General features: G+C 41.5%; 4 protein-coding genes, 1 long non-coding RNA gene and 1 pseudogene across 7 annotated transcripts; 3 read left to right on the top strand and 3 right to left on the bottom strand.

Annotated features, from left to right (window-relative positions):
• The first annotated feature begins 1,381 nt into the window (after positions 1-1,381).
• LOC144710082 (uncharacterized) lies at positions 1,382-2,378 on the top strand. Its single transcript, XM_078583745.1, has 2 exons — positions 1,382-1,798; positions 1,874-2,378. The coding sequence occupies exons 1-2, from the start codon at positions 1,382-1,384 to the stop codon at positions 2,009-2,011; spliced, it is 555 nt and encodes a 184-aa protein (XP_078439871.1). The 3' UTR covers positions 2,012-2,378.
• A 542-nt stretch (positions 2,379-2,920) lies between these two features.
• Positions 2,921-4,814, top strand: LOC144710603 (pentatricopeptide repeat-containing protein At4g14050, mitochondrial pseudogene; annotated as a pseudogene).
• A 4,230-nt stretch (positions 4,815-9,044) lies between these two features.
• Positions 9,045-12,270, bottom strand: LOC144710290 (uncharacterized). 2 transcript variants are annotated; one of them, XM_078584017.1, is made up of 9 exons: positions 11,826-12,270; positions 11,514-11,722; positions 11,103-11,439; positions 10,820-11,027; positions 10,616-10,720; positions 10,416-10,538; positions 10,269-10,338; positions 9,567-9,955; positions 9,045-9,445 (listed from the first exon to the last, which is right to left on the bottom strand). In XM_078584017.1, exons 1-8 carry the CDS (start codon positions 12,260-12,262, stop codon positions 9,885-9,887), a joined length of 1,560 nt encoding a protein of 519 aa, XP_078440143.1. In that variant the 5' UTR covers positions 12,263-12,270; the 3' UTR covers positions 9,045-9,445; positions 9,567-9,884. The 2 variants fall into 2 exon arrangements, with proteins under 2 accessions (XP_078440143.1, XP_078440142.1); XM_078584016.1 differs by having other exon boundaries at positions 9,045-9,430.
• A 5,264-nt stretch (positions 12,271-17,534) lies between these two features.
• On the bottom strand, positions 17,535-20,353 carry LOC144710370 (proteasome subunit alpha type-7). The gene is made up of 3 exons (XM_078584113.1): positions 20,054-20,353; positions 19,561-19,975; positions 17,535-17,896 (listed from the first exon to the last, which is right to left on the bottom strand). Exons 1-3 carry the CDS (start codon positions 20,224-20,226, stop codon positions 17,735-17,737), a joined length of 750 nt encoding a protein of 249 aa, XP_078440239.1. The 5' UTR covers positions 20,227-20,353; the 3' UTR covers positions 17,535-17,734.
• A 3,929-nt stretch (positions 20,354-24,282) lies between these two features.
• LOC144710499 (uncharacterized) lies at positions 24,283-24,614 on the bottom strand. Its single transcript, XR_013583302.1, has 2 exons — positions 24,472-24,614; positions 24,283-24,402 (listed from the first exon to the last, which is right to left on the bottom strand). It is a non-coding gene; the product is annotated as an uncharacterized LOC144710499 (long non-coding RNA).
• Positions 24,396-26,287, top strand: LOC144710498 (protein POLLENLESS 3-LIKE 2-like). Of its 2 annotated transcripts, XM_078584301.1 has the most exons (4): positions 24,396-24,797; positions 24,903-25,115; positions 25,209-25,364; positions 25,455-26,287. In XM_078584301.1, exons 1-4 carry the CDS (start codon positions 24,636-24,638, stop codon positions 26,085-26,087), a joined length of 1,164 nt encoding a protein of 387 aa, XP_078440427.1. In that variant the 5' UTR covers positions 24,396-24,635; the 3' UTR covers positions 26,088-26,287. The 2 variants fall into 2 exon arrangements, with proteins under 2 accessions (XP_078440427.1, XP_078440426.1); XM_078584300.1 differs by having other exon boundaries at positions 24,903-25,364.
• Positions 26,288-26,672: the final 385 nt, after the last annotated feature.

Below are 26,672 nucleotides of genomic sequence, written 5' to 3'. Positions count from 1 at the left end.
TGCACAAGCAGCGGCCTACGTAGGCGGCGGCCAGCACGCGGGCGGGCTGCCTGCGTGGGCGGTGACCTGTAAGAGAGTGGGTTGCCTGCGTGGGCAGGCTGACTGTGCGGGCGGCGGCCTACGCGCTGGTGCGTTGCCCGCATGGGCAGGCTGCTTGTGCGGGCGGCGGCCTGTGTGGGTAGCGGGCCTGGGCGTTGGGCAGCCTGAGCGCAGGGCAGCGGCCTAGGGATGTGGGCGCTGAGGCAGGGCGACACGATCGGCGCGGGCGGTGGCCGGCGAGGCACGCAGCGGCGATCAGCGGCGGCGGTGACCGGAACGGGACGGGGAGGATAGGGCAAATCTTCCAAGAAGAAAGAAAACTTCAATTCTTAAAACTAGATTCACCAAATGTTTCTTGCAACATTGGCCTACATATAGGCCTTGGAGGAAAGAGAAAATACGAGAAATAAAATAAAGTAAACGACGTGTTATCGTGTCACGTCAAAGGGCAGTTCTGGATCTGGCATTGACGACGTGTCATGATGGGGAACGTGTCGTGTGTAAGTGGAAACGCGTCTGATGCCGGTGCGTTGACTTGGTCGTTATCAAGGCGGTTCTTCAGTTGATGTTGGCGACAAGTCAGGATGTGGGACGTCTCGGATGACAGTGGCAACGCGTCACCACCACAATGTCTCATCATGCCTAGTGTATAACATATTAGATCATTTCTACCTCTAATTTTTTGACATACTTCACCAAGTTCGTTTACAATAGTATAGTTATATGATATCTAAAGATCACTGTCCCAATTTTTGTATGAAAACCTAATATGCCCTGGCAAAGATCCTAAATTACAAGTAAGCGAGCATAGATATGTCAAATACATAGATATTCAAAGTCAATATAAAATGATAAGATAGCCTTTAAACAAGAAGCAGAAATTTTTTTTCAAAGAAAGACTTTAGGGTGGATGTCAATAGGTGATGCAATCACCTTTTTAACAATTAAAAATCAGGCAAATGACGGGATAATTTGGTGAAAAGACCAGTAATCTATTTGAACTAAATCATCTTACTGATGTTCCTATTATACAAATGAAGCTAACTCGGACAGATATGAACTCTTGAAACTGATATAAATATTTTCAATTTTTCTATTTTAGCCATCTCTCAGATGTTGAGAATGTATCAACTGAATCTCTAGTTGAGACAAACATCTCTAGTGCTTTTTTATTATTAAAGCAATAGAGCTTCGGCTCCAATTTTCACCAAAACAAAAAACCCGAGGAAACAAATACTCAAAATAAAACAAAGTTAAAATCACTTACGGCAAGAAAAAAATCATTAAAAAGCAGCCACGTCACTTCCCACCAAAAACCCCTTGGGGGGCGTGCAACGGTCATATGACCGTTGCGCGGTACAGAACGGAGTTAAAGTGCTCGTATCATCCTACACTGCAAAAGGAAATCTCTGCTCCTCCGTTTCTTCATTCCGTTCTTCCTCCTATCGCCATGGAGACACCGTCTTCTCTCGGAGGATCGAGGCGGGGGAAGGAGAACAGGATCGCCGCCCTCGCCGACATCACGAACGGCTCTCCGATCGTCGGACTGGCGGCGGAGAGCGCACGGACGCCGCCGTACTCCGCCGCGAAGAGCAAGACCGCGGCGAAGAACACGCCGAGCTCGGGGGAGGCGCTCCTCCGCGGCCAGGTCAGGAGCCTCCTGCAGAAGATCGACGAGCAAATGCCGTTTCTCCCGCTCCTCCATCACTTGAGATCGCCGCCGGGATTTCTCGCCCCGACGGAGTTCAATTTTCCTCAGGTGATCGGATTTGATGAAGATTCTTTCGGTTCCTTCCTTTGGGGATCTGAAATTCTGTTTTCTGGTTCATTTTAGGAATCGACAGAGACGATCGCTCTTAATAGGGAGCTGCAATTCGATTGGGCGGCGGATGGCGAAGATCTCTACGAGGGGATGAGAGAATTGAAGGTGGGAAATGGGAAAGCATGCCAGATTTCAGTAGAACGGCGTTGATGGTGATGAGATCGTCGGAGACGAGGAGATTGAAGAGACGGCTAAGGTTTATCTGCATGTTCTCGTGCCCCCTGGGTAAGAAGCATCTGCGCTTCCAAGCGGATGATGAAAACTCTTGAAGGAAGTCTTTTCCCTTTTTCTTATGACAAAGAGGGAATCAGGCTGCTCTTTTTTCCTGCAAACATCGGTAAATCAAGACCCCTTTTGCCGAAAATCGACATCGGGGGAAATTCCTGAAGGTTTTCTATCATCTTGGCGTTGAAATTGTTCTTTTTTCATTGATTCTCCTTCCTCATCATGGAATCTTTGAATCCCGCAGCTCTTTCTCCAAATTTTGGACAAGAAAAACACGGAAATTTCATTTTAAGGGTCGACAAGCAACTAAAGAAAGACGGTTACTTTACGGTCTCTGCTTATCACGTAATTAGATAAAATGGGCATTTCTTATCTGCATGAATTAATTGATGCGAATAAAAAATGATAATCCTCACGAATTATTTGAAAAATATAAAAAATAATGATAAATCATGAATTCGCATGCCCATCAAAACGTATTGGTTTAAGTTATCAAATCGTATGGAATAGGCAACAAAAGCGAGAATAATATCTGACGGGTAACTGAAATGGGCTCTGTTTGTCTAGCAATGATCCTTTAATCAACAGAGTTCCAGGAATCTGTTCAAAAACCTGAACATACAATTAGATGTATAACGATTAAGTACCACGTAAAAATGAAAAAAACAAAATTCTGAAATGCCACGTACTGAGATTTGGAAATTCAGTGGGTATTTCTAACGAAAAACTAAACTCTGAGTGGGTATTTCTCCCTTCGGTAGAAGCAAGTAAACTTCAGAAATAACCCCGAACTTTGCGAAATAACATTTCAACCCTCATCGTCGACCTGCGGGCACAAAACCGCAGTCAAACCATCATTTACCAAGTAATGAGCGAGCGCCGCGGAGGCAGACTGAAGCAGCTCCACGCCATCCTCCGCCTCGCCATCGAGAGCCGCTCTCCTCGCCATGGCCAGCCCGCCCACGCCTGCTTCATCAAGCTCGGCCTCCTCTCTAACCTCCTCTGCGCCAATCGTCTCCTCGACCTTTACTTCAAATGCGGCCTTCTGCCTCACGCAGAGCGCCTGTTCGATGAAATGCCCAGAAGGGATCTTTTCTCCTGGTCCACGCTGCTCGCCGCCATAGCCCAGTCTGATCATCCCCACCGAGCAATCTCCCTCGCCCCCTCCATGGCCCTCGTCGACGGGGTTTCCCCTGACGGGTTCGTCTTCTCCGCCGTCGCCAAGGCCTGCGCGCGGTCCGGGGCCCTCCGCCATGGCCGCCAGCTCCACGCCCGCTTCTCCGTCTCCCCTTTGGCGCGGACGACGTCGTGAAAGCCGCCCTGGTTGACATGTACTCGAAATGCGGCGAGCCGGAAGAAGCCCGCAAAGTGTTCGACGAAATTCGCCACCGAAGCGTCGCCTCCGTCACTGCCATGGTGGGCGGGTACGCAGCCAATGGCTCCCACGAGGCGGCCCTCGAGCTCTTCCGGGGGCAGCCCCACGGCCATTCCTGGTCCTATGGACGGCCCTGATCTCGGGCCTGGTCCAGAGCGGCGGTGGCGGCGCCGCTGTCGAGCTCTTCGTCGAGATGCGGCGAGAAGGGGTCGCTGTCACCGACCCTTTCGTCCTCGCCGCTGCCATGGCCGCCGCGGCGAACGAGGCGGCGCTAGAGCTCGGCCAGCAGCTCCACGGCCTCGTCGTGGCGCTCGGGTTCGCCGGCAGCGCCTTCGTGGGCAACGCGCTGGTGGATTTGTACGCCAAGTGCGGCGCCATTGGCTCGGCGAGGGCTCTCTTCGAGAGCCTTCCGGCGAAGGGCGTCTTCTCCTGGACGACGATGATCGTCGGCGAGGCTCAGAACGGGGTCCCGGCGGCGGCGCTGGCGCTCTTCAGGCGGATGATCGCTGCCGGAGTGCAGCCCAACGAGGTGACCTTCGTGGGTCTGATCCAGGCCTGCGGCCATGGCGGCCTGGTGGAGAAAGGTCGCGCCTTTTTCCGCGCTATGGCCGAGGAGTATGGCATCAGGCCCTCTCTGGAGCACTACACATGTTTGCTAGATCTTCTGGCCAGGGCCGGGCGGCTGGCGGAGGCGGAGGAGACGGCCGCCGCCGTGGCCGTGGCGCCTGACGCTGCTCTCTGGTGCGCCTTGCTAAGCGCCTGCTGGAGGTGGGGAGATGTGGAGAGGGGAGTTAGAATTGCAGAGCGATTCCTCGCTACGGAGCCGGGGGAAGCTTCATCCACTGTGCTGCTCTCCAACATCCTTGCCGAAGCCGGGGAATGGGAGCATGTCGGGAAGGCGAGGGCGGCCATGGGTGGTAGCAAGACGCCCGGCTGGAGCAGGCTGGAGATGTCAAGGAAGAGTGGCTGCTGCTGCGTTTTTATGGCCGGGGGATTGGAAAGCCATCCTCGGAGGGAGGCCATTGTGGAGATGCTGCATGCTCTGGCGATGGAGATGGGGAAGAACGAGAAGAGCCTGGAGTTCCCAGGATGAAGGTGGCTGGCTGGCTGGCTGGCTGCAGATCAAATGCCGTCTCTGTATCTTGCTAGGGATCAAACAAGGTCTGATCAGTTCGTTTGATTTCACGTCGTGAAATATATTTCCCCGCAGAAATCCATGAACTTGATCATCCTAAACCAGGCATTTAGCTGTGTAAACTGAACAAGTTCTTGACTGGGAAACAGAGTGTGAAGGGTTCATCCATGTACAAAAAAAAACAACTTCAATTATGAAAAGATCTGCAAATTTTATCAGTGTCCAGGGCAATGGAGAGATCTGAATGTTGCAAATAGCCTCCACGAGACCAGTGCGAGAGCTTTAGATCTCCATGGAGAGCTTTGAATTTGAACATTAGAGAGAAAACGAGAAAAATAGAGGTGGAAAGAACACACATTGTGACGGCAGAGAAGCCCTAATTTTATACAACATCAAGGGTTATGGGGTTCAATGGTCAAAAAGTGAAATGGATATATATACAATTACACAGACTTTTTGGGTAAGACTGTAAAAATGGGAAAAACTATTTTATTTTGTGTTTGACGTTATTAGGGCTAGCACTCTCCCTCAAGCTGGAAGATATATGTTCTTCATTCCCAGCTTGCCAATGAGTAGTTCAAGTGCACAGCTATGTAAGCCTTTTGTTAAGATATCAGCACATTGATCTTCTGACTTCACATAATACATATTCTCTCTCTCATTCCCAAAGTAAGAATAGCCTCTACATATGTTCGAGATCACCATCACTTGAATAAATCTCAAATTTTACTTGAATTTGTATTTGCAACATTATGATCAATTTCTCTAATCCTCTCTACCAGGCATATGAGGTTCTTTAGTATACGTCTGAACAAGTTAGGACTATGTCCTCATCTAATGAGGTTGTGATATTTTTCGATCTGGAATTTCTTCCAATACTACTTTTGCTCACTATCTCCTTCCTCATAGAAGGATGCCCATCTTTAATAATGGGAAGTCTATCCCATAAGATGAGACTTGACTCAGATAAGCTAGAGTTGAGGACTATGAGATACAGATTCTATGGAATCAAAATTAGAAATTAGGGATACAACTTTTACCATCTTTATGAATTTTAGGGTTAAAATTCATCACTGGTGATTGAGATTATTCAATAAAAATATATTTAACCGTACTTAAAAATATGTAGTTAGTGATGTGTACGGATCGTCTCCATAGGGAACAATGATTAAGGAATTACTTTCTTAAACTAGTGATGATCAATGAGAGGATCGACAAAACACGATTCAAGGATATGAGCTAGTGATATCGATTAAGAAGTACTTAATTTAAATGTTAATTCAACTTAACTAAAAGAGTAAGTGACTATGACGGGCACGATGATGAACGACAGTACGAACGAGGATAGTGGTTGGATGTGGAGTGGTACGATGGCAAGGATAGACAGACTAGAGAATGGGGATGTAAGTAAGTAAAGTGATAAATGAAATGTTGATAAAAAACTATTAACTATGATAATGATGATGTTGGAAGAGAAACAACGTAAGTTGAAGACACTTACCTTAGATCCTTACGTTTCGCCAGGATCACAGCGATTTGCGAGTGACGGTAAGCTCCCCCTCTTCTCTTATGTCTCTTCCCACACACCCAAGACACCACGAACACTCTTGATGGATCTCAAAACTCATTATCTTTCAATCAGCCCACAAAAGTAGGAAGTAAGGTCAAGATAATTTTTACAATGATCCAGGCCTCCATTTATAGATCAGAGGGTATGGATAGAAAGAGGGGAATATCAAAAGTTATGGGCCTTGGAAGTTGAAGCAATCCTAGCCTTTAATTTCTTCTCTCTCCTCATCAATGTCATCGGTTTTGTGCCTGTTAAGAAGTCAAAGCACTTGGTATTCTGTGGCTTTTCGTATTCTGTGACTTTTTGTATTCCGTGGCTTTTCATATTCCGTGGCTTTTTGTATTCTGTGGCTTTTCGTATTCCATGGCTTTTCGTATTTCGTGGCTTTTCGCATTCTGTGGCTTTTCGCATTCCGTGCCACATGTACATGACAAAAGGACAAAAAAACAAAGAAAAAATATCTTTCTCGATGCTGACGTGGCGACGCATCGGTGCGCCACGTCACCCTATGCCATAAAAAAACAAAATACTTAAAATTTCATATTAAAAAAAATAAAAGCCCAAAAAATATGTATAAATATACATTTTGACTCAGAAAAATCATATCTTTCCAAAAATTAATATCAAAAAATTCCAGAAAAATCAAATTCTGTCTCAAATGTTATATTCTTTTAGAATATATTTTTAGAAAAATCCTAATAGATACATAAAATTCAGAAATTTGTTCTAAAAATAGATTTAATCATTTTAAGCTTGATAATATGCAAATATGAGTAATTTAATGCATAAAGACACATAAATATAATAATATAAGGCACTAGAAATGCATGTTATCAGTTCACTAGAAATCTTATGTTACTCCTCATGGATTCTTTTGTGTCCACCAAAGTGCAGCTCCACCTCTTTGATGAAGCATTCATCTGAGATGTAAGTCGTTGAGTTAGTTGGGTTAGGATAACATGATCCTTCATGAACTATGTGAACTCACTACTAAAAAATTCTTCTCTTCAATCTCAATGAAAAGTTTTAATACTCTTTCTGGTAAGTTGACACATACATCACCATGTATCGACTGTAATAGGTCATTCATAGTTTCTCTGCTTTACAGGTTTGGAGACCCAGCTACTACCAGTAAGGTATGACTAACAGCTAGCATATAATTCAAAAATAATTGCACTAACTATCATCTTCATTTCTCAAATAAATGAGCCTTCTTCAACTTAATTCTGCTCCCAACTTGTTGTATCTTAAGTTCTCAAATAAATACACTAACTTTCTATGTCATCTTGGATTTCTGCTCCAACTTGTTGTTGTAGGCCTCGTGCATCAGATTTCTTTGATACATTCTTTTTCTACAAGAGTGTGGGAGAGATAGTTCAAGGACGATAAAGATTCTTGGAGACACAACACCACTTTGTCCTTGGGGGAAGTGACAACAAGGTTTGTGTCATATCTTGAATGTTTGATTTTAATTTTCTCACCATATTCCCCATGCACATGCCAGAGGATAGACTAGACTTTACGCTTTCCATTGCATCAAACGGCACCAAAAAAATTCTCATGTAGAAAAAGTTATAGCATTTTTCGTCCACTATTCTATTATACCACAATTTCACTACGGGAAGTGTGGCCTGAGGTTCTATTTGAACTTAAAATCTATTTCTTGCCCTAAAAAAAATACCAAAAAATCTTTAAAATGATAATAAATAATTATAACTTATTATAAAAAATGTAAGTATTAACGTCATTTATTTAAAATATTTTTTACTAGTTTTCCATCAATTAGTTGATTCTCTCTATATAAAATAGTTTTCCATTGTGGAGATGCTGCATGCTCTGGCGATGGAGATGGGGAAGAACGAGAAGAGCCTGGAGTTCCCAGGATGAAGGTGGCTGGCTGGCTGCAGATCAAATGCCGTCTCTCTCTCTTCGCTTTTTCCTCTCTCTCTCTCCCTCTCTCTCTTTGTTTCTCTCTCTCTCTTTCTCCTATTTCTCTTTGCTTCTCTCTCTCCCTCTTTCTCTCTTTGCTTCTCTTTCTCTCTCTCCCTCTCTCTCTTTGTTTCTCTCTCTCTCTCCCTCTTTCTCTCTTTACTTCTCTCTCTCTTTGCTTCTCTCTCTCTGTTTTCTCCTCTTTCTCTTTGCTTCTCTCTCTCCCTCTTTCTCTCTTTGCTTCTCTCTCTCTGTTTTCTCCTCTTTCTCTTTGCTTCTCTCTCTCCCTCTTTCTCTCTCTCTGTTTTCTCCTCTTTCTCTTTGCTTCTCTCTCTCCCTCTTTCTCTTCCCCCCTCGCTCTCACCCTCTCTTCCCTCCCTGTCTCCCTCTCTTTCTCTCCCCCACCCTGTCTCCCCCTCTCTCTCTCACCCGCTCTGCCTCTCTCCCCCTCAACACAGACACAACAGAAGAAAAGGACTCCATCGAGGTTTACAAGCAGATGTGAAGTTCATAAACTCGTGAGCTAGTTTATTGAAACTATAAGAACATGTTGACCTGATGCTATATCTTAATTCAGTCGTTTTTAATACTACGGATGGCCAAACTTCAGAGTGTTCATGTTCAAGAGGGCCTCTATTTGCCTTGTCGCGTGTGATTGAAAACATTATCTGATCTAAAGCCTTCACATTTTCAAACACAAGGGGCAAGGCAAATAGATCAGATAGAGTCCCTTTTGTACATGAACACTTCGAAGTTTGGTCATCTGCAGTACTAAAAACAACTAAATTAAGACATCACATCAGGTCAACATGTTCTTGTAGTTTTAATAAACTAGTTCGCGGGTTTATGAACTTCACCTCTGCTTGTAAACGGGGCTGCAGTCTCGTTCTTGTGTTCTGGCTCTGCATTTTTATCTTCTTCATTCACGATATTCTTCAACGACATGATGTGTGATAAAAATGCTTTCTGGAGACCTGAAACAAAGAGGAGAATACAAATTGAACTGAAAGAATGATTCCTCTCGACTCACCAGTATATATAGATATATATATATATATATATATATATATATATTGAAGAACAGGGAGAGAAAAGCGAAGTGAGAGAGAGAGAAAGGGGGGGGGGGGAGAGAGAGAGGGGGGGGGGGGGAAGAGAGAGGCCGGGGGCGGCGGTACTCCGCGGCCAGGTCCGGATTCTTTTGCAGAAGATCGACGAGCAAAAGCAGTTTCTCCCATTTCTCAATCACTTGAGATCGTCCCCAGGATTTCTCGCAATTTTCCTCAGTTGATCGGATTAGACGGATTTGATGAAGATTCTTTCGGTTCCTTCGGGGATCTGAAATTTTGTTTTCTGGTTGATTTTAGCAATCGAGAGAGACGATTGTTCTAAATAGGGAGCTGAAATTCGATTGGGCGGAGGACGACGAAGATCTATGCGAGGGGATGAGAGAATTGAAGGCGGGAAAGCATACCAGATTTCAGTATAACGATGTTGGTGGTGATGAGATCGTCGGAGACGAGGAGATTCAAGAGACGGGTAAGGTTTCTCTCCATGTTCTCGTGGCCCTGGAGAGGAAGCATCTGCGCTTCCAAGCGGATAATGAAAACTCTTGAAGGAAGTATTTTCCTTTTTTTCTGATGACAAGGAGGGAATCAGGATGCTCTTTTTCCCTCAATCATCGGTAAATTAAGACCCCTTTTGCCGAAAATTGGCATCGGGGGAAGTTCCTGAAGATCTACTATCATCTTGGCAATGAAATTGCTCTTTTTTAATTGATTCTCCTTCTTCGTCATGGAATCTTTGAGACGATATCATCGCGCAGCTCTTTCTCCAAATTTTGGATAATCGATTGAAAAACCCCTGCGGATCAAGAAAAAAACGGAATTTTCATTTTAAGGGCAGACAAGCAACTAAAGGAAGATTGTTACTTTTTGGTCTCTATTTATCGTGTAATTAGATAAAATGGGCATTTCTTATCTGCATGAATTAATTGATGCAAATAAAAAATGATAATCCTCACGAATTATTTGAAAAATATAAACATAATGAAAAACCATGAATTCCCATGCCCATCAAAACGTATGGATTTAAGTTATCAAATCGTCTGAATTAGACAACAAAAGCAAGAATAATATCTAACGGGTAACTGAATAACGCGAGATCAGATAATTACCTGCAAATGGGCTCTGTTTGTCTAGCAATGATCCTTTAATCAACAGAGTTCCAGGAATCTGTTCAAAAACCTGTACATACAATTTAAAATAAAAAATTTAAAATGCCAGGTATAAAAAGAAAAAATAAAATAAAAAATGGCACGTACTGAGATTTGGAAGTTCAGCACGTCTACTTGATGTTCGATGCCAGATGCTGACCCAAGCGGGAGATCAGAATCACCGGAGCTCGTCTTGACTAGGTCAACGATCTGATCTTTCGACAGGGCTACCTGCTTAGCGGGTAAATTCTCCTTAAAGAGAAAAATCGATAATTAGATTTGCGGGCCGAGAAAAGATAAAAACTTACATTAACCGAAAACGATGAATAATTCGATCTACAGGATCCACGCGGCATGAAAAACGATTCCACAGCTTTCAAAGTTTCGAAAGCACTATTCTGACGTTTGAGGCCCTAAAAATCGAAAAAAATAACATATCAGAGACCAATACCCATAGATCAGCAGAAGTTCACATTAAAGAAAAATATGAACAAAAAAATTTAGAAAAAAACCTGGAGTGTGAACGAAAAGCTACTCTTTTGTGACGAAGGTAGAACCACAGAGTTCATATTTGGCGCTAAAAAAGACCAAGCCAGTCCCCATCTAGCCGTCTTCCCTTGAACAAACTCCGTCGTCTTCACTATGGAAACTCCTGCCTCGCGCAGCTTTGAAACCAAGAACTTCAAGTTAATCTTTCTCCCCACCATCGACGTAAACCACCTGTATCAAGGCAATTTAAAGAGTGATTTAACTATGATTAGAGGAGATTAGTCAAAAAGATTAGAGATTTCTTGCCTGAATCGTAGTTTGAGTTTGTTGCTATCTTCTATGATACGGGAGATGAAAGCCCGTTCGCCCCCGGGACAAACCATTTCCTCAGGCGTTCCTCCGCAGGCCGTTCTAGGGTTCAGTCCGGCCTCCTCTAAGCTCTCGAAGAATGGCGGATTACACATACAGAAATCGAATTCCTCGTTTTCTCTAATGACACCAACTAGCACAGCGGGGCTGCAAAGAAGATCCTCAGTGGGCTTCTCAGAATTGGCGTCGGCGTTTCTTATCTCGATCAGATGAGAAAGATGTGGATTGTTCTGCACGTTTTTCCTAGCCCATTCAAGAGCCTCTTCCGTGACATCTATGATAAAAGAATCGCGCTTAGAAGAGGAAAATCCAGCGGGATTTTCTTCAAAAGGGACGAAGGAGACAGACCTGAGGCAACAAAACTCCAGCCCAACAACGAAGCGCCAAGAAGAGGATATATGCAGTTTGCACCAGTTCCGATGTCGAAACCCCTAATTCTCGCCTCAGGGTCGTTGCTGTTCTTCGGAATGAGGCCAGAGGATAGCAGATCGTCGATCCAGTGGATATAATTCGACCGATTGGGAACTGTGGGGCAGAGTTGGCCGTCGGGAATCCACCTAAAATGCATCAAACATAGTGGAGATCGCCATAGCCGGCACATTAAACACAGTTTCCAAATCAAAACAAAGCGATCAAAGTTGGAGCATAAGATTATTCCACCATTGAACGCCATGATCGTGCTGGAGGAGCACCCGAGAGAGCTCGCGCGTGGCGTTGAAGTCCGTCCAGTCGATTGTAGATCTACCGCTTCGGGTTTCGAAGACGAAGGGGCGGAAAGATGGGTAGAGAGACGCCAATATCCCGAAGTCGGGAGGTTTCTCAGAGTATCGATTTCGAGGGTGAGTCGTCGGGGGATCAACCCGCCTTCTCTTCTTGCTCACCATTCTTAGCTCGAATCGTGCAACGACTACAGCTCCAGTGAGTCTTCTTCTTCCCTTCCTCCGTCTCTCCCCCGGAGCTTCCCACCGTTGATCGCGGAAGAGAGCTTCTGCCGGAGAACTCCTGTAGAACAATGCCCTAGCAATTGCAGATGGTGGTAAATAAACCATATATTTACATGATTTTAAAATGTCGTTGGAACTATTATCATAACCCATCCAAATTGAAAAAAAAAGTCTTTTTTTCTCCTCGTATTTAGTTTCCTCAATTTCTTGCGCATTGTTTCTTTACACAACCCATTCAAATTACTTAATATCCTTCTTCCGCAGTTCTAATAGCATAGTTGATCTTCATTCAATTTCCCAGTTTCATAATTTTTTGTATACTTTTTGTATACTATTCCCTGTCTATATCTACTTTTTGTATACTATACTCCTAATTGTGTCTACTTATTTACTAATAATAGTGAAAGAAGAAGAGGACACTCAAGATTTTTATATAGGTTAGGGCTAGTCCCTTACTCCTGTCCTGGGATATCCAACCAGAGTTTTTTTAATAAGTCAATAACCAAGTCTTTATAGCCCCCCAAGCTAAAACAGCCTGGTAATAGGGTTACACAGATATCTCCTATCTAGAAATTCAAAAACACAAATGACCTTGAGCCCCCTTAGCCTTTGAAGGTATCCACGCTTTCACTTCTTCTTCCAGTGGACCACTCAAGTCCCTCTCAGCTGGCCCAATCTGCTTTTACTCAATGTAGTACCTATATTCTCACAAGAGCTGAAATTACTTGTGAAAATATTTAAAAACTTGTCTTCAGTTTTCCTTAAATGTTAGCTTAAAGAGTAAAAGTATTCCAATTGCAATATAACAATTTTCACTTCAAAATGAATATTTGTTAATCCTTATTATGTAACTTTTAACTCACAGTCAATGCTTTTCACTCACAGATTTAAGAATGGAATATCTATTCTTATAACCACAACAACTAATTTAAATATCAATTTCTTGATGTAAGATATGAGCCAAGGTAATTTTCAAAATATTTCAGATCTCTAACTTTTGAGTAAGGTTTCTCAGCCTTTTGATGCTGCAACTACAATAGCCATTTCAGAAAAGAAATTAACTTCAGCTCACTGACCAATTTAAAAATTATAGAGTAATAAATTTTGTCAAGATAAATTTCAATGACAATATTATTCTTATACCTTGTCAATCAATCTGCTTAAACCTGCAACAGACATATAAATAAGAACAGGACAAATATTTTTGACCAGATTTTGATTATTTAAGATTTCAGGATATTCAATACTCAATGACGTTCAACACTTCACAATCAGAAATATCAGCAGGTGATTCCTATTTCTTTGGATGTTAAATCCTGCAACCAGAAAATAAAATAGAAACCCAAATCTCGTTCTCTCTCAATTAGGACTTTCAGCAGGTAATTACGATTTCTTCAGATATTAAATCCTGCAACTGAAAAGAAAATATAAACACAGATCTCTTTCTCTCTTGATTAAGAATATCAGCAGGTAATTTCAATTTCTTCTGATATTGAATCCTTCAAAAGAAAAGAAAAATATAAATCCAGATAACTCTCTCTCTCTATTAGCAATTTCAGCGGGTAATTACGATTTCTTCAGATGTTAAATCCTTCAACTGAAAAGAAAATATAAACCCAGATCTCTTTCTCTCTTGATAAACAATATCAGCAGGTAAGTTTGATTTCTTCTGATATTGAATCCTGCAACAGAAAAGAAAAATAGAAATCCAGATCTCTCTCTCTCTCTCTCTCTCTCTCTCTCTCTCTCTCTCTCTCTCTCTCTCTCTCTCTCTCTCTCTCTCTCTCTCTCTCTCTCTCTGTGGATTAGAAATTTCAGTGAGAAAGAGAAATACAATCGAAAATGCAAGAGTTATAGAGATGCAACAAAAATCACAGGCAAAGAGAGGAAAGAAAATAGAAATCACCAATCAGAGAAAGAATGTCAAAATTGCAAACCTCATTGTGATTTCCAAGATTTCAAACCAGATTGTGAGTGCAAAGATTTGTGAATGTCAAGATTTCAAATCGGTGATCTCGTTCAAAATCGCCAAGGTTTCAAAATCATCAATCTCACCAAGATCGCCAATGATTTCAAGTCACCAATTTCGCCAAGATCACCAATGATTTCAAGTCGCCAATCTCGCCAAGATCTCCAAGATTTCAAATCGCCAATCTTGCCAAAATCACCAATATCCTTCTATCCTTTGAAAACAAAAACTCTCCTTTTATTTCTACTAGTGGGGCCCGCTCGCAATGCTCGCTTCGGGTAGAGAGAGAAGGGAGAGGAAGCAGGTCCGTCCTCATCCTGGGAGAGAAGAAAATCAGTATCTCGAATTATTTAAATCATAAATGTTATCAATTAATCATCGCCAGATTTTGAGAGACTTCAAAAATCAACAAAAGGATAAACTTGTATAAAGAGAAGAGAGAGAATGCAAGGCCGTCCTTATTCTGGGAGATAAGAAAAAAATCCATCTTCAAAATTCATTAATTTCATTAAAATACATTAATTTCATAAAATAGATACAAAACTCAACAGAATCTGCCATTGATCCATTTTCAGCGGAAAATAGATTCATTTTAAGAAAATAGATTCAAAATTTCAGAAAATAGATTAAAAAATCAACAGCATCTGTTGTTGATCCATTTCAGCAGAAAATACATTCAACAGTCATTAATTTCATTAAAATACTTTCAAACTTTCATTAAAATACATTTCAGCAGAAAATAGATTCAAAACTCAGTATTTCCATTAAAATACATTAATTTCAGAAAATAGGTACAAAAGCATCTGCGGTTGATCCATTTTTAGCAGAAAACAGATTCAAAATAGATTCATCTGCAGAAATAAACTCCTATCTTTTGAGAATTCTCACTAATTTTACTAAAATACCCCCTGCAACTCTTAATATAACAGTAATAAGATTTATACAATTTCCATTTACTTTATGCATCTAAAAATATATATTTTTCATTTACACCTTTGTCCATCAACTTCTGATTATTTTTTACCTACACCTTAATCTTGACTCCTGACTATGTAATTAAATTCATCAAAATTCTTAAATGAAGATTTATGCTTATTGACCCGTGGATCTAAACCTGGCCAACCAACCGGTCTACCCTCAAATGGAGGACCTACAGTCCTGGTTTGGTATGGTCAAACTGGTCCTTGGTCCTAAATATCCAACCCTAATCACTGAAGTCACATCATTAGTTTTTGCGCTCACAACCCACCTTGTAGACATTATGTAACATTTAGGAAAATTATTGTCATTTAAGCAGAGGGATGTGTTAAGGACCCCGTGTGAATCAATGCATACGAAGCTCACATAGTATGTGATCTTGTTTTGGCAGAATCAAGCCATAGCTAGTGCAACTATCTTGGATCCATTTACAAAATTAGAGGTGGTAGACCCATCATGATACCAGAGTGTGCTATCTTATCTTGGACATCTCTTGGAGTATACATAAGATCCAGGCATGGGTGATGATAAGTATGAGCGGGGACAATTGTTACAAAGTCGATGACACCAGGTTACATCGCCTTTAAGTGCCTATTTGAACGACATGGGCATCTTCATCAACTATTCTCAATGCCCAGGCAATATCTGGATAACTACCTCAACGTCCCATGAAATGAGGAAATACCCCTTTAGATGGTAGGAGGTCAGCACACAACACTTTCCCAAGTTGTTTATTGTTTGAGACATCACCACACATCATAGGTCACACCTTGACGCAGAGAGCATTGATATGTTGATGATACCACGAGCATGGTTCCGTTGTCTTGACCAATGCTCCTTAGACTCTGATGACGACGAAAAACTATACTCCTCTCCTTATTGATCAGTCTTTAGCTTTCACTCCATGTCTCTAACTCTATCTATCTTTATTTAGCTTTTTCTCTCCCTATGTGTATCAGATGCTTCTCCCAAAGAGCTAGTTTTGATGGATTCTCAATTGGTTTCCCGAAAAACCTTTATGGATTCTCAATTAGTTTCTTACTATCACATCTCTCATCATTATTTCTGGTGCGAGCTCAGATGATGTTGAGCTGCGGCTACTATTCTGAGATCTTCAGCTGCAGTTCAGTCTCAGCTCTCCACCCTCTCGGCGATTGGAAGTCAACCTCTCTGCTCTCACCCCTCTCTACTCTCTGACCTCTTTATTTCCCTCCTATTTATCTTTTGCTCTTTTATCCCAATAATTATTTATCTTTGTCACTCTCTTGTTGCCTCTATTTATCTCTACCTCGCTCTTTATATGCATCTCTCCCCTCTCACTCTTGCATTCTCTATTTCTCTCCATTTTCCTCTGAGATTGTTTCCATCTATCTCTCCATTGCTTATCCTTAATGTCAATTATCTTCTCTCTCTACTTATTTCTCTGTAACTTCCAAATCTCCCATTTTATCTTGAAACATTTAGCTCTCATCGCATACATCTTTCCCCTCACTTTTACATTTCATTGCTTTATCAAGCTCTCTTTCATCTTTCCAGCGCTCTCCATCTTTCTAGCTCCATTTTTTAATTCAGCTCCTTTACTCTATTCATCTTACTTCGTCCTTTTACTCTACCGCCATATCAGGACAGCAGATTATTATCACTCCTGAGAAGAAGCCAATGTAAGCAAAAATAATAATTATGACTAAAAATAACTATATTTGAAGAAAACTGAAATTTGTGTTCGCCCTTAATTTTTCGCCATCACAGAATAGGGGATGATTATTATTTCTCGAGAAGAAGTCAATGTAAAACAAATAAATTAATTATCACTCAAAAAAATTGTAAAAATAAACTAGATTTTTCGATTCTTTCTTAACCCTCCACCGCCCAGGGGCCCAGACTTTTGGTCTTGCACATTTATGTCAATTTAAGATGATATTTATTTGAATGTATGTATTTTATTATATCCAAAATATGCATCAAGGTTAAATTGATATTTTTTGTTGTTCATATATCTGTCAATGGATGATAAAAAATGCAAGTCTTGATGGTGCAGAACTTCCATTCTACATAAAACGCACCAAAATTCTATTAATTTTTCGTATTTATTAAGGAGTGTTTATTTAAGACTCAGTAAGTTTTGCACTTGTGACAAGTCATTGAAATCAAGTTAACCGCGCTTTACGTTATTTGAATTCATGTTTGAAAAAAATGTAGATTCTCAAAGAAAGTTATCATGAGTTTCAAAGTGCATTATTCTTTAGTGATCATCTTATTATCTTAGTAAAAATATGATATTGGTACGAGTTCAAGTCCGGAAGAAGAAGAATATGATATAGCATCCTAACAAGCCAAATTAATGTGTCTTGAGGGACGAGAGAAAAAGAGGAATGGTCATGAGGAAGAGGAAGATAGATGACAGAGCGGATGACACATACATAAAGAGAGAGAAGAGAGAAAAGGCAGTACAGAAAAGAAAGGAAAAAGAGAAAAGTATTGTAAATAAAGAGGAAGCAATATAAAAGAGAAGAAAGAAGTGAGTGACAGAGGAAGAGAGGGAACGACGTTGGGTGACAAGTCTTTTGTAAAACCATCCATAGCACAAACCTCTCTCTCTCTCTCTCTCTCCATCTCTTAATCAGATCTCTAATCAAGAAACCTTAGAAGGAAGGTCAAAGTAAAAAGGAAACCTTCACTCATGAAGCATCCTTTGAAGGGGCTTTCTTGGCAGCCTCAGCAGCAGCCTTCTCAGCTTCAATCTCGGCGACAAGCGCATCAATCTCTGCCTCTTCCAGCTGCCGGAGCCCCTCCTTCGTCATCACCGCGATCTCGATCGTCTTCCCCCCACTTTCCACCACCTGCAGTCATCCACACCAAAAGTCAGCCCATCGAAAACTTAATTTCTAATCAAATACTTCAAGAAATTCCCATGAAATCAAAAAATGATTAGGAAGAACAGATAAAATGAATAACGGCAATCAAAAGAAGAAAGGAGGTGCCTGCGGTTAAAGATATCCCACCGGGTTAAACGTTAGTTCGATAGGATTGTAAAATCTCATGCAGTTACAGAACACCAATTTGAAAACATGACTGAGAAAATAAACAAATTGAAAATACTGGGGCTGGCTGAATAGCGATTATCCAAAATCGCTCGGGACAGGCTGAATATCTTTATCTCCAAAATAGATTAAGCAGGTAGATCTACAAGTATTATCTTCTCGAATAATTGATCAGTTGCAGATCAATGTTCCTATAAACATCAATAAAGAGAAACCAGAGGTCGAATTTCCTTTCTCTCTATTTAAAATCAGAAATTTTCATCAACTTCGAAATCAAAAGGATATTTAGTGTTACTCCTAGGGGTTCGAATTTTAAATCACAAGAGCAAACTTTATAAGGATAATTTAAAATTCATTATTCTGATCTTAATTTACAGCTAGAAGATGGCACACACTGGTACCAAAGGTCTAAATAGAATACGTTCTATTCCATTCGATTCTAGAAGAAAAGGCCAAAAAAGGATATGCATTTAGTCTTGGGATTTAAAATTCACATCAAATTATGTGACACAAAAAACGTAGGACTTACTAGAAAAAAGTGATTACCATTTTTCACGTTTCACTTGTATGAAACGTCTGATCTACTGCACTAATCTTTGCGGTCCAAGAACCAATTACTAAGGACTGAAAAATAAACTATCTACCATTCTAGAAGTCTTACTTTCAGAACTTAAGGGACGCGAGAATTGTGAAGACAACTCAGAACTTCATCATAACATGATTTGACAGAATAAATGGATCATGTTATGCAAGCCCGTACAAAATCAAATTTTCGCCAAAGGTGTAAATACTACCGAGCCGAAAAATAGGCAACAAATAACACAGATTAATGGCACAGATTCTCCACGGGGTTCCTTTTCATGGAGGAAAGGAAAACGAGAAGACACTTGAAATTAGGACAAGCAGAGGAGAGAAATAAAACGGTGATGAGTAGAAAACTAAAGGAAATTCAGCAGGAAAAAGGCAGAAGACTAAATAATTTTTTTGAAAAAACAAGTCTAAATAATAAACCCCAGTATCTCTTCGCTAACAGATTGTTTTACTCGTAGCCAACAGATGAACCCCATTTGACACTGATAACGACTCAATAACCCCACCTGATTGTCTCAATATTACGATCTTCCTTTTTCTGAGAAGGTAAATTCACTAAGAAAAAAATATGTAAAAAAATACGTTTGCACTTCACAGATGAAAATCTCAATCTTTAACAATCGATACATGATGACTCTCAAACCTCAAATTCCATGGAACTGCTAGAATGCGCAGAAGCCAATTTTAACAGTTTTTTCCAAATCCAATTAAAGAAGGAGAACCACGTCGATCCCTAGACATGCATAAATCGCAGCAAATTCCAGAGGAAAATTATTTTTTTAAAAGAAATCTAGAGGAAAATTATACTTTCTAGGAAGAAAAACCCATGACAAAAACTAAGGGAGAAATTAGACATCAAAGACAATACTCACTTCCAGTAGAGCCCGAATAGCCAACTTCACTGTCTCCTGACCAGAAGTCTCTTTGTAATTCTTCTCAAGGAATTCCCTAGTCGAATTAGAATTCCTCCCAGTGGCATTAGCCTTCCAGGCCGAGAAGGTCCCAGAGGGATCCGTCTGGTAAAGAGCGGGCTTTTCGTTATACGGATCAAAACCAATGATCAAAGTCGAGAGACCAAACGGCCTCACGCCTCCGCTTTGAGTGTACTTCTGCTGCAGCCCAGCAATGTACCGAGTTATATACTCGACAGTGACGGGGTCTTCCACCGTGAGCTTGTGGCTCTGGCACTCGATCCGCGCTTTGTTAATCAAGATCCTAGCGTCGGCTTTGAGCCCAGCGCATGCCAAGGCAATGTGGTCATCCAAGCTGACGATCTTCCTCACGCTTCTGCAGATCAAACGGGGGAAACAACAGATTAAACAGCGAAATACGCCGATGCTAGAATTCATAATTTGGGGACTATACCTTGAATCCTGAAGCTTTGGGGCGGATTTCTTCTCGACACCGAGAACCACGGTGTCGGTGCCCCGAACACCGACGGCGGCGTTGCCCCGTCTGACGGCTTCTAGGGCGTACTCGACTTGGAAAAGGTGGCCGTCGGGGGAGAAGACGGTGATCGCACGGTCGTAGCGCGCCATTGAACAGGTATTCCTGCGCTTCTAGCACAAGGAAAGATCGAAGGTTGCGAGCTCGTGGGAAGATCGTCTTCCTTCTTCGCCCTTGCTCTGCGTGAAGTTTGTATATGCTGGACTTCGCTTGGGAAACAAGGCAAATCCTTGTCTATCTCGGATCGACCTAACCGGATCCAATATTGTTCGGACTTATACCCGATTTAATTCGGCCCAACCACCCATTACTGTTAGCCCAATCACTATCTTTTTTCTCTATTTTCCTTACGCACCCGTTATATGTGATCTTCTTGTCATACTTTATACTATATTCTATGATTTTATTATGCCCTATCTTTGCATTTATTGTTCTCACTGATGATAAAAATGCATTTTGTGCCCTCACGGAGGCCTCTCCTGGGGATTATTTTATTGAATTATCACCAAATCATGATACAATGGTTACCAGTCTTTACACATCAGTTATAAATATTTCTCTTTGAATGATACTTGGGGAAAAAAGATTGAATTATCTAGAATGAACATCCATTAGTTTAGGGATGCTAAGGACTGATGATGGATTATTTTAGGAAAGGAGTTCACTGAAATGTTTGGTAAGAATCCCTGAATGTTTTTATACCAAATTATTGATGCAGCTGATTCACGTCATGTTGTCTAAGTGATCCTTAGACTTGAGATACTGAAGACACCCTATGGACGATCCTTTGTACTTTGACTATGACATATGAGTTCCTAATTATGGAATCACAAATCATGTTAGCTCGAGTGCAACAAGAAGTTCACATAAATGATTGAGTGTTCAAGCTGGGATTTAAGGAAGTTAATGCAAAAAAAGTCTTAATCCCAGGTAGTGGAATATCAAAGAAGAGTCTCCAATTATTTTTGAATCCATTAACACTAAATTGAATGACTGATTAGGGTTTGATAGTTCAGCGTACCCTAAATAATCGTAAGAACATCAAGCGGATGAGGGACTATACATACATGGTAACCGATGATAATAAGGTTCCATTAGAGATTCATTATATTCATTAGTATCGTATAGAGCACGAGGTGTAGCTTTTCATCTCATGAGTTAGAAACTTGACCTATCGATTTGGTTAAATTGATATGCTATCAATTACTATACGAATCGATATGTGGATAATTAGTGGTTATTTGACTATTGAAGACATTAATTAGTGTGATATGTGGGCTTAGAGAATTGCATTCAAATGGTATTTCGGATGTGGGATTATATAATACAAATCTATTAAAATTTAAGAGAAGGTCTCGAAAAATTTCACCCAAGCCAAAATTCTTCAAGTTTTTGTCATTGCTCTCCTTTCACTCCTTGACTTCCCCACATTCCCAGTGCACTCAGAACATCGTAAAGACCGTGTTGGATCAATATCAGGATCATCAAGATGGAGGAGATCTGATGTGATGTGGATAATATGGATATGTCTTGAGCCTGCCCATTAGAGCATCTCCATATGTCTTGCTTGAGGAACCAAAAAATCATGGATATGATCTGTGCCAAGGAGATTAAATCATTGAAGTTTAAAGATTCATTGAGATTTCATTTGAGGTTGTGCTTTAATAATCATCTTAATTTTGTGTCAACTATGATGTTAGTACCAGCATGTAGAGGAACATGTTGATAGTTGAACATACTTACCAATTGCGTGATCCCATGTGGATTGGTGAAGTGTTGATCCTTTTACCAAATTGAAATCAGAGCATTTTTTGAATGCCTCTGGAATTAGTAGAATAAAAATGGCATATTTCACATTGTTAAATAAGGACATTCCTCTTAGCCTAATGAAAGTTTTGCAACATTGCATATGGAACAATGTTATCAAACCCATATCCAATGGAATGACCAATTATGAGTAGTCCCTTGAGCAAAATCTTGAGTGGCTGTTTTGGAGTATTTATGGGTCTAAAAAATGAAGCTCGAACACCAAAGGGGGCAACCATTCAGCTAAAAAATAGGTGCCTATATTATCCCCATGCAAACATTACTCCTTCTAGATAAATAAAACCACACTATATGACATCATTTTAATGCTCTATAATATATGACAATGTATCTTCATTTTTCATATGCATTTGTGAGGGAATTTCTTGCCTAATGAATAAATAAACTTGGTATGAAGAACTTGAAGCCATATTGATTGAAATATGAAACAGGGCTAGCGCAGCTATAACCCCCCAAGTAATATTATCTATTTGGTAAATCTATTTAATCTTTGTTATTAATGTGCACATAAAGGATAGAGTTGGAAGAATTTATGTAGTAGGGAATGTATTGGACATGTTTATCATATTTTTAGATTAGTATTTGATCTAAAATTGATTTTCTAACCCAAAATAAGTTCATAATGTAGAATTTTCCATAGCAGAGAGTAGATTTTGCATTTAAATTATTTTTTAGCATTTTTCAGGGAAAGAATCATGAATGCATTGGGAAATGGGTAAGACTAAGGGAATTAAAACTGTTTGTTCAAGTGAAAATATCAAAATGTTGAAAGTGCTGCATAATGGGGTTTGATCTTGTAATATAGTATTTTTTTACCTAATTTGTATTTCAAGTTTGACTGAGAGACCGCATGATTTCCACAGTGATGTAAGAATATTTCCAAATCACCATCATACGTTGATTCAATAATCGATGCTCACTGTGGTAGAACACCTCGTTTCTAGCTCAAATTTCTTCTTGGATTATTGATCAATTCATATGTAATTGCATTCAGATGAATGTTTATGACCAAAGATTTATAAAAAGACACAAACACATAAACTATCCTGGGGTAATTTTTCACAAGGTCTCCATGCAGTCAATGAATATAATTGTGTGAGAAAGAAAGGCGATCAAAATTTAGTTTTTGTGATCAAAATTTCGTGTCCCATATCTTTCATGTTATTGAGATCCTATGGCGACATGGCCTTGTAATTATCTAGCTAAAATCTGTTCTGGCTGATTCTGATCTTGCTGAGTTCGCTCAACCAACCCATTGGCCCAAACGCGGGGCATGGTTACCTACTTCCTATACAAGACCTACCAAAAAGATATAAGAGGTCTAGATTTTTACTGCAATAATTTAAATGAAAATTTTAAATTTATATTTTGACTTGAATGAAAAAAAATATTAATAATCATAATGGTCTGAGGAAAAATTTAAAAAAATTAGGCTCAATTTTGCGCCGACTTTTTATATTTAATTATATAAAATAGTAGAATATAGGGAAAACATGTTTATACTTGAGCAACATAAATATGTATAAAATTGATTACATATATTATTTAAATTAAATTTCTCTTAAGTGCCTATGATAAATGCACATAAGCAGTAATGACATGTATGTTTCTCCAAATTTATCACCTATGTTCTTCTTATAGGATTTTAAATTTTCTACATTTATGTTCTAAATTAATTTTTAATCTATCTCAACCCTCTAAATCCATATCAACATCACATCCATTCATCCCTCTATCCCATGTCCCAGTCCTAACTCCAAAATGCAATCACAGTGGACAAGTCCTCAATTTCACCCTTTTTACCAAAACATTTGCATCTCATGTTTTTATTCACAGTGGACAACTCCTAAATGCAAACACAAATGACACACTAGGTTTAGCATTCATCAACTATCACTGGCTTTGTCATTCTTTCATCCTTATTTCTTTATCTATCACTCAGCTTCTTCTCTCCACTTTTCTTTCTCTATCTCTTTCTCCTCTCTTCATCATTCACTTAGCGTATTCCCTTCTTTCTCTTCCTCTATCACTCTATTCTTTTGTTCTCTCTATTTTCTTCTTTCCCTCTCATTTTTCTTATCGGCAGTCAGTCACCGATCCCCCGTGACAGAAAGAAATCAACCCTCTGCAGTCACGGTTTCTGTACCATTGGGCTTCGCTGGCCCATTTAGGCCCATTAATCATACCCTACCACTGTGAACCCACTGACTTTGAACAACGCCAGATCAGGTTTTCCAAAACTGTTCCGCGAGGAAATCTAACAAGGCACGTGCGGAACCCGCTCGCCATTCGCCAACATCAACAAGCTCGGGGCAGTCACGTGGGAACCAACGGCTATCTTTTCAAACGCTCCACAACGGTCAAATAGTTCCCTCATCCAAGCAATATTACCCAGCCTCTCTTCTCCGTCTCCTTTCCACTTCCCCGGCTTCTCCCCTAAACTAGTCAGAGAAAGAGAGAAAAGTTAGAGAGAGAAAGAGTAGAGCTAGAGAGAGAAGAGGAATACCCACCATCGGAAGCCTCTCTCCTCTCTCGCTCTTCCCCGGCTTCTTCCCTTGAAGAGTCAGAGAGAGAGAGAGAGAGTTTAGAGAGAGAAAGAGTAGAGCACTACCCACCATCGGCGTTCTCTCTCGCTCTTCCCCGGCTTCTCTCAAGGAAGAGATAGATAGAGAAGATGCAGAGCCTGTGGAGTGAGGCGGTGCTGGGTAGCAGGCCCACAAAGTCGGCGCCGTGCTCTCCTCTGAAGCCAGCGGCGGCGACGCCAACAGAAGCTTTCCACGTTGCTTTGAAAGTGCCCGTTGGAGACACGCCGTATGTGAGAGCAAAGAGGGTGCAGGTAATGCCGATTCTCGATCTACTCGACGTTAAGGAATGAATTGAATTGAATTGTATTGAATTGAATTGGTGGGTCTTGACTGGATCGAATGAACTTGAAATGAAGCTGGTGGACAAGGACCCGGAGAAGGCGATAGCTTTGTTCTGGGCGGCGATCAACGCCGGAGACCGAGTCGACTCGGCGCTCAAGGACATGGCCATCGTGATGAAGCAGCAGAACCGAGCCGAGGAGGCCATCGAGGCCATCAAATCCCTTCGCAGCCGCTGCTCCGACCAAGCCCAGGAGTCTCTCGACAACATCCTCCTCGATCTCTTCAAGGTTTTCCTCTTCTTCTTCTCCTTATTTTCAAGCTTTTCTCGTTCTTTTCTGCCTCGATTGCCAACTGGTTCGGCTTGGAATTTTCTTTTTCAGAAGTGCGGCAGGCTGGAGGAGCAGATCGCTCTGCTGCGCCACAAGCTAAGGCTGATCGAGCAAGGGATGGCCTTCAACGGGAGGAGGACGAAGACGGCGAGATCCCAAGGGAGAAAATTCCAAGTCTCTCTCGAGGAAGAAGCCACGCGGCTCCTGGTAAGCGAATCAACGACGAAACCCATCACGAAATATGACATTTTGGGGATACCCGGGAAGCCAAATCGTCGAATTTGGGGATACTCGCAGGGGAACCTGGGCTGGGCGCTGATGCAGAAAGAGAGCTTCAAAGAGGCGGAAGCCGCCTACCGCCGCGCTCTGATGATCGGGCCGGACAGCAACAAAATGTGCAATCTGGGCATCTGCCTGATGAAGCAAGGGCGAATCGCAGAGGCGAAGGAGACGCTGCAGAGAGTGAAACCCGCCATGGCGGACGGCCCGCGAGGAGTCGACTCTCACTTGAAGGCCTTCGAGAGAGCCCAGGAGATGCTCCGCGGCCTCGAAACGGGCTTCTTCCCGGCGTCGACGGACCCGTTCTGGAACGAGAACTCGGATCCGAACCCGAACCCGAGACCGTCGAAGAAGGCGCTGAGCGCGGCGCCGCCGCCGTTCTACCCGAAGGTGATGATGATGGCGGCGCAAGATCCGATGGGGAATCTGAAGAGGACAAGGTCCGGCGGCGTGGCGGAGAATCTTCCGGACGAGGACGCGTTCGACGAGGCGATTGTGGCGGCGGTGCTGGCGCCGGTGCTCGAGGCGGCGGCGGCGGCGGTGGGGGAGGGCGACGCGGCGGCGGCGCCGCTGCTGCTGGGGAGGAAGGTCGGAAAACGGCTAAGGGTTTTCCAGGACATCACCACGCAGTGCCTCAGCCCAAAAGCGTAGTAGGATGAATGGACGGATGGATGGTCGTAGAGAGAGGCTTCTTTCTCTCTCGTCGTCTTAGTCTTTTTTTCTTTGGCCTTTTTTAATGCTAATTTTTCGCTGATGTGCAGGAGATGAGCTTCCTCTCCTTGCCAGTTTCCACTAATTCAATTGTACCTGCCTTTCTTGTCCTGGGAATAATAACCCACAATTTTAATTCATTCTTCTTCCCCTTGTTCCAATCTTTGCAACCTGTTTATTTTTTAATTCTGATTCTTGCTGGTCTGCATGAGATTACCTTCCTTTTCATTCTTTATCCTGTTTGGTTGTTACTGCTGATTCATGCTGATCCTTATGAATGTAAATTATTTCCTCCTGAGAAACGATATTCTTAATTTTATCTTATGAATGGGAATTATTTCCTCCCTGAGAAACGATATTCTTAATTTATCGTATGAATGGAAGTTATTTCCTCCCTGAGAAACGATATTCTTGATTTATCTTATGAATGGAAATTATTTCCTCCCTGAGAAACGACATTTTTAATTTATCTTATCAATGGAAATTATTTCCTCCCCGAGAAACGATATTCTTAATTTATCTTAT

Source organism: Wolffia australiana, chromosome 12, assembly GCF_029677425.1.
Source record: "Wolffia australiana isolate 7733 chromosome 12, ASM2967742v1".
NCBI classification, from domain to species: domain Eukaryota; kingdom Viridiplantae; phylum Streptophyta; class Magnoliopsida; order Alismatales; family Araceae; genus Wolffia; species Wolffia australiana.
The sequence above is the reverse complement of the archived record's forward strand: the minus strand, read 5'-3'. Positions and strand labels throughout refer to the sequence as shown.